The sequence below is a fragment of the Gallinula chloropus genome, assembly GCF_964237585.1.
Source record: "Gallinula chloropus genome assembly, chromosome: 8".
Taxonomy (NCBI): domain Eukaryota; kingdom Metazoa; phylum Chordata; class Aves; order Gruiformes; family Rallidae; genus Gallinula; species Gallinula chloropus.
Window position 1 is genome coordinate 12,311,809 of NC_140093.1, and position 9,857 is coordinate 12,321,665.

Sequence of the window (9,857 nt, forward strand, 5' to 3'; positions counted from 1 at the left end):
TTGAGGGCATCCCCCTGCTCTCATCCAGCAGGGAGAGGAGCTGGTTTGGTCCATTTATGGGGTTCTTAAGGACAGGAGTCACGGGGTGACCTAGCCTTCGGGAATGGGGGGTGTCCCAAGGTGTGTGTGCAAGTGCAATGGAGCAGGTCTTTGCTTGTGAGGGCTCTTGAGTTGCAGAAAACCAAATAGGCTCATCCAAAAAGCTGCTGTGAATTACACAGGCTGGACTGGGTGCAACCAGTGGGCTTTGAGCTAGAGGGAGCTTGTTTCATGTTTTGGTTTAGATAATTCACAGATAATTTTGGTACAGGCCTTGGGGTGTGATTCACAATGGAGAGACTTGGAAACAACAGCTGGAAGGGGAGGGCCTGGCTGGCTGTCCTCTCTCCTGAAGGGTTAGGAGGAGCTGTCTTAGGAACAGCTGAAGGTGAAGAGGAGGATGGGCTTTTCCATCCAATGTGGGACAGAGGTGAACAAGAGGCAACCAGGGCAGCCCTGCACAAGAGGCTGATGCCAAGAAGTGGGAGGGTCAGTTTGCAGGACACCCACACCCACCACACCACCTCATCTGGCTCATCTCCCAATGAACTAGGTATGCTGGCATGTGAGGGACCCCCCCCAAAAAGTGATGGCTGCCCACTGAGCTAGAGCCAGCCTCTCCCTCCTCACGTTGTTTGATTTGGCCCAGCGGAATGGCTGCCCCATAGCCTGTGCCAAGCACCTACCTGCTGTGGGGCAGGCTTTTTTTTGGTGGGGCGGGGACGGGGGGGAGGCAGTGAGGTGCAGTCAGCCACAAAACCTCTCTTCACGTGCATCCTCCCTGGGCAGGCCCCCGTTTCTCACCCCAAGTCTGGGTGCACCTCACTGACTGCTCAGCAGGGCTGAGCCCAGCATGAACCTGCACCAGCTTACTCGTGTTATGCATGGGGTGGGGGATACACAACAACAGACAGGGCTCTGCCTGCACACCGGGAATAGCAAAAACCTGCTTTCCCACCTTGCTGCCCCTCCGGCTCTCTCTCCCCACCTCTCCCTGGCAGGTTTTTAGTGTTTAGGAAAGCTGGATGTCCTCATGACAGGGTTTGGCACAGATACTGTCCTCATTTGACACACACACTTAAGTTTCTCCCCTCTCTGTCAGGAGCTGCCTGTCTTTGAGCTCCCTACCTCTCCGGTTACTGCAGTTGTCACTTTTGGAAGCGGCTGGGCTGACAGCCCCACTTGTCCCGGACAAGCAGACTGCGTAGCCATGACCTCTATCTCCCATTGACCTGCTCAGCTGCGTTTGCAAAGTAAATAGAGTATTTTCCTGGCTCATGGCTGCATTTCCTCCTCCCAACAGATTCCTTTTTTTTTTTTAAATTAAACAATGATGTCATGGCTTTTCCAGGCAGTTCAACCAAAGCGATAGCGATCGCTCCCTTACTATCTGCAGGGCAGAGGTCTGCAGGCATCTGGCACAGCCAATCCATGCCAGCAAGCTGTGCTCAGCACAGATGATGTTTGCAGAGGCAAAGGAGCAGTCACACACAGGGATGCACTGCACGTGTTTTGTGGCTGCGGCGACCACAGACATTGAACCAGTCAGGCCTGCCCATGTCAGTACCACTGGGTTATTTGCCCTTTGAAAACCCTGCTCCAGATACAGGGTCTGACTCTTGCCAAGCCCCAGAAGAAAGGCCACCACCAAACTGATAAACTGGCTGGTTCCCAGGAAGCTTCCCAGAACATGTTTGAGCAGGTTCTTTGGTACCCAGCTCCCCCTGATCCCACATAAAGTCCTGCCCAGTAGATGGGGATGTGGTCAAGTTTTCCTTCAGATTTCTTCTGCGCTGGAATAAAACCCAACTCGCAGTGCTGGCCACGTTGCAGCTCCATCCCCATTTCACTTAGCACAGGCCCAGCAGCTAAATGGGGATTCACATTCCGGCTCGGGGTGGGGGTGCTGCCCGCAGCGATGCTGTGAACCGCTGGGAGTCAGCTCTTGCTATGCTCTCTGGTCCATCCTGTAGTCCTTGGGCTTCGGTTTAGTGCCCAAAAAACCTGCGCCGAGTGAAAACAACACCCAAGTGTGGATGGTTTAAAGGCAGGCGCTGTGGCTTCCCAGTGTCCGTACGTGCCCGGTGTACGGCTGGGTCAACGACTCCGTCGATGTTTGCTTTCTCTTGCTTTGCAACTGTCTTGCGCATCCCGCGGCAAACCCCCGCTCCTATCCCCTTCCCTCCCCTTCCCCTCCCCGCCGCGGCAGCCCCGGGCCCAGGCTCGGCACGGCGAGGCCGAGCCCCGCACCGCCCAACCCCGCACCGCCCGGCTCCGCACCGCCCGGCGGTGGCCGGGGCGCTCCGCTGCATTCTGCCGGCTCTCCACGAGAGGGCAGGCGAAGAAAGGGTTTCAACACGGAGTCCCCGGAATAAAGACGCTGCGAGTTAAACCCAAAGAAATATTGCAGCCCGACCTGGGACAGCTGCTGCTGCCGGGGGAAATCCTACAGCCCGGGGGAAGGTTTGCGGGAAGAAAGCAGCTGCTTGCCGAAAACTTGCCCCCAGAGTGTCCCGGGGTCTGGGAGCAGCCTGGGAGCAGCCTGGGAGCAGCCTGGGAGCCGCCGACCTTGTGCGGCTGGAATGCGCCCTGTGTGTTTGGGGGACTGGACCACGTGCCCACAGGCACCTAGAGAGTCCTGGGAGGGACTCTGGGGGGACCAGTGTCACAGCCAGAGGGAAGGGAGCCCCAAACTCTTGCTCTGGAGCTGGTGTTTTTAGAGGAGAGTTATAGAGAGAGAAATCAGAGCGCTCTATTGTTTGCATGGTTGCGTGTGCTCACCCATCTGTACCCGTCATCTCTTGCCTTACACTAGCAGCTCCTTACAGCAGGGGACAGCATCGGTTCGGACAGTCCCTAGCACAATCCCATCCATGGTTCCCAGTAGCCACTGCAGTAGTACAGGTAAATACTCTGGTACGGCTCTTAAGCCATCCTGTTCACCTTTGCTTCCACACGTTTACGCTGGTCTTTCCCTTATCCGACTTCATGGGGGCTGCTTTCGGCCCTACTGGTACCGTGGCAGCATCTTAGGAGGCTGAGCCTGGGCATGAATCTCAGGTAGCAGCAACAAAAATCCTGAACGGAGCTCAGGCTTTTTGAGCCACCACGAAAATTAGGTAGCAGGATGCCTCCTCCATAAACCTCTTCAGCCTGGCTCCCCTCCCACTTTGCTACCTGGAGCAGAAATCCCAGATGTCTGCAATCAATGGAGAGTTTAATTCCTTTGGATTTGTAACCAAGTTTTACTACAGAAACAGCTTCATCCAGAAACCTCTAAGGGCTTTTGCAAGTCCATGTACAATCCCAACACCATCCATCCCAGGGACACATGGTACCATTCATCATGAGTTTCTCTCCCATATTGAGCTTTTGTTTTTCATTATTGCTCAGGCATGACCAACTAGTCTTCCTCCCCTCATCTGTATCTCCTGGGGCAGCATCACCTGTCCACAAACAGGAGCCTGCTCTATCAGATTTTTGGCAGGTTGCAAGAGCTGCAGAGCTGTGGAGGCTTTCTCATTGCCCAGCAGTGCCAGCTGCATTTCCAGAGACAAGATGAGGAATTTCACAGCTACAGCTCCTACCAAGCTGAGTACTAGAATATAAGAACAAGGGGTTTTCCCTGCTGGCAAGGGACACTGCCAAACTGTCCTGTTCATGAAAGCAGAGTTGAGAGATTCTGGAGAGTGTTTTGTAAGGGACAGTCAGGGAGAGAAGGTGATGAGAGCCAGTGTTACAGCGGTGGTGACAGCAGAGGGCACGCTTAGCTGGTACAGCGCTGAGCGTGCAGCCTGTGCACACAGTCCAGGGCATTGCTGGGCTGCTCTAGATATGTGGAGCAAGCTGGAAATGTGAGGGTAAGGAAGCAGTCACAGGAATTCAATGCAATTCAATCGTCTGCAAAGCCACATGCCCTGCAGCGCTGCGGCAGAGAGAAAGGAGCAGAATCGCCTTCGCCACAGCCAAGCGGATGATGGATTTATCTGGCTGGGGAACAAGTGTAACGACATTCAGAGCACGCTGATCCCATAGAGGAGCTGGGGGAGGGGGAGCTGGTAAATCGATCTGCAGCTTACTTATTTGCTGCTCCATACCTGTGCCAGAGTCATAAGGATGTCTGGAGATCTGTCCTTACCCCTTCCCCAGGAGTTCTCAGTAGAAGACAGTCCAAAGATGTATGGAGCAGATGGACTCCCTTTCTCCACTCCCCCACTGCTCGTTCTTTCAGGTCAACACAAGATGATCTTCAGAACAAAAGCACATGTTTTCATCTTTGCTTAAATGCTATTTTGCCTTTAGATTTTCCTTGCAATAAAATGTCAAAACTTTTCAGGTGGGGATCATCACAGTGATTCTCCCAAATACTATCTGAGATCACCAAGAACTTTGATTTAATGTTTTATCCATCAACAAAGCTCAGACCTGTTGGGAACTCAGTTCCTCCCCTTTAAACAGGCTGAGATATTTCTAGGGGAACATTTCCATCAAAGCTCCAACCTTTGGTCCTCCCTCCACAAGCCTCACAACCTCCACTGAATCCCAAGAGAGGAAGAACAGCCAAGGTGGATGTCAGAGGCTGCTCTGGCTCAGGAGCCAAGCAACCTCCTGATGTGGCACAGAAACAGAGAGCAGAAAACCAGTACACCCTTGCTTTCCTTGGATAAGTGTCTAAAAATCAGTGGGACAAATCCAAGACAGTTAATACCTCGCTACTGCTAGAGGACATGGCTGTAATTCCTCCAGGCAGAGAGGGGGGTGGGGGGACTGCCACTCCCCTCCAGAACTGCACAGAGAGTTAGAGTCAGAGCCAACCTGGTCTTCCAAACCTTGTCCACATGTGGCTGGAAGAGCCAGAGTGGCCATCAAAACCAGAGATCCCCAATGTGACTGAGGGTCTGTGCTCACCTGGGACATGACTGCAGGGGCATCTCCAACTGCAGCAGCATTGCTCCTAGCCCAAAGCCCTGTTGGGCATCATTGCTCTGCAGCAGGGTGCCCTGCACTGCCAGGTGGCCTGGGAGGGCTGGCAGGGCAGGGATGGGGTGGGTAGATGTTGATATGAAAAACACAAGGTGGGTGAAGACAGGGAATAGCAAGGAACAGCTCTGGGCTGAAAGTCTCTTGTAGGGCTGGACTCCTGCACAGAGAGGTGCTGCAGGTAGCTGGACAAAGGTGGAGTGCTGAGCAGGCTGCCTTTGGCTAGGACATGAAGAATAGCCTCTCCTTAAGGACTTTGGTCTGATATCTTCCCCCATTTTATGCCAGCAGGCCAAAGGCAATGTCCTAAAAGCAGTGCTGGTGATCCACCCAGAGCCTCTGAGCTCTGCACCTCTGCAAAATCCCCCTAAATCCTGCTGGCCCCACACAAAGTTGGCAGAAAAGCAGGAAGATGGGGAAGTCATCAAGGAGATTGTTCCTGCACCATGCCAAATCCCACAGATCCCACCTCCTAACAGCACTGAAATGCAGCAGTTTTCCATCCCAAGGCTGCACCACAGCCATTGCTGTACCCTGGGAAATACAGACTCTGATCCCTGTGGCACATCAGTGCACATCCATAGCTGTGGCAGCTCAAGGAGCTGGTAGCCATTCCTCATTGATCAGGAACAATGGGGGTTTCCCAGTGTCCCCTTCTCTTTGGGGTAACAAGCTGAATGTCAGAAGGGTGCCAGGCTGGACAGTTGCCTGCGGTGTGAAGTGACAGGGGACATGAGGCAACGGCTTCCAGTAGCCACAGAAGGGTCTGAAATAACCCAGTGCTGACTTCCATTTCCATTTCTGCTCCTTCCTGATAACAGCAGCCAAGCAGGTTGCTCTACCCTGGCCTGTGGGAGCTGGGACAAGCTGCTGAGGATTTGGGATCCTTTGCAAAGCTGGTCCAGGCTGGCACGGTGTTGTGGCACAGCTGAGTTGTGTTGTGCCAGGGACGAGAGCCTGAGGGCTACAAAAGCAGTCTATTCCCAGGGCAGGTAAACTATGGGGGCCCAGGTTGCTGCTACTGGCTCAGCTGGGAAAGTGGGGAAATTACTGTTGCTGGGAGAAACCATCCCTAGTAAATCTGTCCTGAAGGGAAGGCAGGCAGGAAGGCCAGGGTAGGTTTGATGCCCTGGCATCTGCTGCCTTGGCCATTTGCCATGCCCAGGACTGGCTCTGCTTTTTTGACTGCAGGAGGAGAGAGATGCTGGTCCAGCTGCTAGCAGAGGGACATGTTGAAGAGAGAAGCTCTAGGAGTCATGGCCCTTTAAGCTAATCTGCTTTTTTTGGGTCCAATTCATTCCTGTTGGCCTTGGCAGGATGCTATGTCCTATGCTCAGAACAAGGGAATGTGTCTGAACCAGAGCAGGGTCTAACTCCCTTCTACCAGTTCACCTAGAGCAACACCCATGCTCCAAGACAGACAGGGTCCCAGGAGTGCAGGGTTTGGCCTCATTCAGGTCAGACACCTTGGGAGAAGCTGGCTGTAAAAGCAGCAGAAGTCAACCCAACTCACTGGGTTAAAAATGAAGGCTTCCTGTCTCATGGGTGTCATTCATTTTGCACTGTGATTTGGGGAAGACACGGGGGATGAAAGCCATGTGTGGCTGCAGATGTCTGCACAAAGGATGTGCAGTTCAGCCCAGAGGTCTGCCTGGTCTGGAACCATCAAACACCACCAATCGCTCTTGCTGGGCTGTAAAGCAGAGCAGGAACACATTGATCCGTGCTCCCAGGTCAGCCTCAGCAAACCCAGACAGCAGCACCAGGGTTGAAGGGATAAAGGCACATTATTTTGAGATTAAACAAAATGTCCTTTTCGACATTTCTGGAAATCTTTGTACAGTCCTTGGGTCTTTGGACCCCAAAAGTCTGACTTTCCTCAGCTGGAAATTGAGATGGGGGTGACCCCCTGATCCCCACCTTTCTGGGTGGTAGCAGATTCCCTTACTTGCACATCCTGCTCTGCTCTTGCTAGCTGGGAGGTAGCTGAAGAGGCCCATCTTTTGTCCTTTGGGGTGATAGGGATTTGCAGCACCTTTGCCCAGCGTGAGCATCAGCCAGCTCACAGGGACAGGCTGCAGGTGTGGGGCAGACTGACCATCTCAGTGGGGACAGGCACATCCCCTGTGGACCCAGCAGATCCAGCGACCCTGGGATGGAGACAGGGGTCCCTGCAGACTCAGACAGGGACCTGCACATTCCGACCGAGGCACAGATTTGTTACTGCTTCCCCGAGCTGCAGAGCTATGGCAGAGCCGGGACAATCTCCTCGGAGGCTGCCGGCTGCCAGCAGAGCTGCCCCGACGGTCGGGAGAGCTGGCCGAGGACAGGGAGAGGGTCTGGACAGGGACCGGTGCGGATAAACCCCCAACAGGGGACATGGAAGATAGAAAGGACCCCCGGGGGCAGCTCAGCATCCCTCACACCCTGCGGGAGCCGGGGGCAAATCCGCACTTAAGGGCAGCCTTTCCAGCTCCTGCAGCCGTTTCTTATCCGACGGGGCGGGAAGCCGCGCTAGGGTCAGGGGCTTTGATAGCGGGACTGATACGGGGCTTAGCTCTCCGGCATGGGGGTGAGACCCGCGGGGTGAGCGGTGTAAAGCAGGAGCATCCCACCGCTGCTCCGGGGGACTTGTGGCTGGGAAGGAGGGAAGGACGAGAAGGGACGTGGGCTCCGATTTGGGCAGAAAACGCGCCGGGAGCCGGCGACGAGCCGCGGGGGGCGGCCGGAGTGGGGGGTACTCGGGGGACACGGTGGACGCTTGGCCAGCCCTCGGCAGAGCGGAGCATCCCTAGTCCCGGTCCCCCTCCCCCCTCCCCAGTCCTGGGCAGGGACCCACCCCCGGCGGCGTGGGGCGAGGGGGGCGCCCCCGCCTTGACGTCAGAAGAAGGGTTTATAAAGGCGGCGGGAGGCGAGGAGATCCCCAACGCCGGAGCCGAGCCGCAGCGGAGCCGCCAGCGCCTCCTCGCCGCTGCCTCTCCGCGCCCGACCCACCGGCGAGATGCTGTCGTGCCGCCTCCAGTGCGCCCTGGCTCTGCTCTCCATCGCCCTGGCCCTCGGCACCGTCTCGGCCGCCCCCTCGGACCCGCGGCTCCGGCAGTTCCTGCAGAAGTCCCTGGCTGCCGCCGCCGGGAAGCAGGTGAGAGCCCCGCGACGGGGCGGCCACCCCAGGCACCCCTCGGGCACCCCGCTAGGCACCGCGATGGCCCTGCTGTAGAACCCCTGCTTCTCTGCTGCAGACCCCTGCTTCTCCTCCAGAGACCCTCTGATTCCCCATTGCAGACCCTCCGTTTCCCCAGTAGAGACCCAGCACCTCCATTGCACACCCCTGGCTTCCCTGTTGCAGACCCCTCCCGTTCCCCACCAGACAGCCCAGTACCTTCAGTGCAGACCTCCAGTTCCTCACCAGACATCCTCAGTGCCCCTATTTCAGACCCCCAGTTGCTTGCTGCATATCCCAAATCCCTGACAGATCCCCTTGGTTCTCTGCCAGGGCTGAGCCAGTGACAGGCTGGGGGTGGGAAGGGGACACAACCCCCCAGCCCAGCCTTACTGGGTGCTGGTGGGGAATGAGGAGCAGTCACTGCTGGGACAAAGGGCAGAGCCCCTGGTAAAGCTCTCCAGGGCTTCTCTGAGGCACGGAACCAAGGCAGCTGCCCCAGTGCTGCTGGGGTATGTCCTTGCCCATGCCTGCTTGGAGGGACAAGACGGAAAAGAACTGGTGAGAGGGTGGGTACTCAGGGGTGATCGAACTCAGCTTCCCTGTGAGCTCTCCAAAAGACCTTTCCTGTGTCGCTTTAGCAGCAGCCTCGCAGCATCCTTGCTGAGTCTGGCACAGTGTGCTGGAGCAGTGGGAAGGGAAGGTGGGGTGGTCCTCAGATGAGTTCATTCCCTGCCACGGCCAGGACAACGGTTTTATCCCCACACCACGTAGATGCCAGTGCTCTTCTGCTCTGCTTTATTTTGTAGGTGTAGCTGCTGTGTAGCAGCTGTCAGGCTGGGCTCTTCAGAAAGCTGGGCTCCCTTTCTTCTCCAGAGTCCTGCTTGTCTCTAATCCAGGCACCAAGGTGTCTTAGAGGGATGGAGTGGCGAGCCCCCAAAAGCCAAAGAGTAATTGAGTGCTCTCTCTCTTTCTCTCTCCTCTCCCCCAAGGAATTGGCCAAGTACTTTTTGGCAGAACTGCTCTCAGAGCCAAGCCAGACAGAAAATGAAGCCCTGGAGTCTGAGGACTTGTCCCGAGGGGCTGAGCAGGACGAAGTGAGACTGGAGCTGGAGCGCTCGGCTAACTCAAACCCCGCTCTGGCACCCCGGGAACGCAAAGCAGGCTGCAAGAACTTCTTCTGGAAAACTTTCACATCCTGTTAGCTTTTGAAACCCACCTCTTCTCCCCATCCATCCCTAGCACCCCGCCCTGAGCAGAACCTTCACCACAAGAGGCGAAGACTGTAAATACACAATCCACGGTTATGGTGAAATTAAACAAACACAGAAAATTTGAGTTTGAATTCCAGTTGTTTTAATAAAATTTTCTGTTCCAATTGTACACGATTTGCTTGAGTTGTGATTTCTGACTGGTTCTTTAATGACATGCACTCTGCAATTCTTTCAGATGTACTATTTTTAATTCTTTGTTGCAATAAAGTTTATGTTTCAAACGGTGATGCTGAGACTTGGTGGTCAATGAGGGAACCTAAGTCACATCTCCTTGTCTTCAAAATGCCACCTGGGCAGCAGCATCAGACAGCATCTGCACGCATGTATATATACACAAAGACACACAATATCTCTTAAAGTGTTTGAGGTTTTTTTCTGTGGTCTTTCTAAGGGATCCAGACACC

The 9,857-nt window shown here is 55.1% G+C and overlaps 1 protein-coding gene across 1 annotated transcript; it reads left to right on the top strand.

Annotated features, from left to right (window-relative positions):
- Positions 1 to 8,020: 8,020 nt before the first annotated feature.
- SST (somatostatin) lies at positions 8,021 to 9,384 on the top strand (the record flags this gene model as incomplete). The annotated part of the gene is made up of 2 exons (XM_084267329.1): positions 8,021 to 8,158; positions 9,172 to 9,384. 2 exons carry the CDS (start codon positions 8,021 to 8,023, stop codon positions 9,382 to 9,384), a joined length of 351 nt encoding a protein of 116 aa, XP_084123455.1.
- Between the last annotated feature and the right edge of the window lie 473 nt (positions 9,385 to 9,857).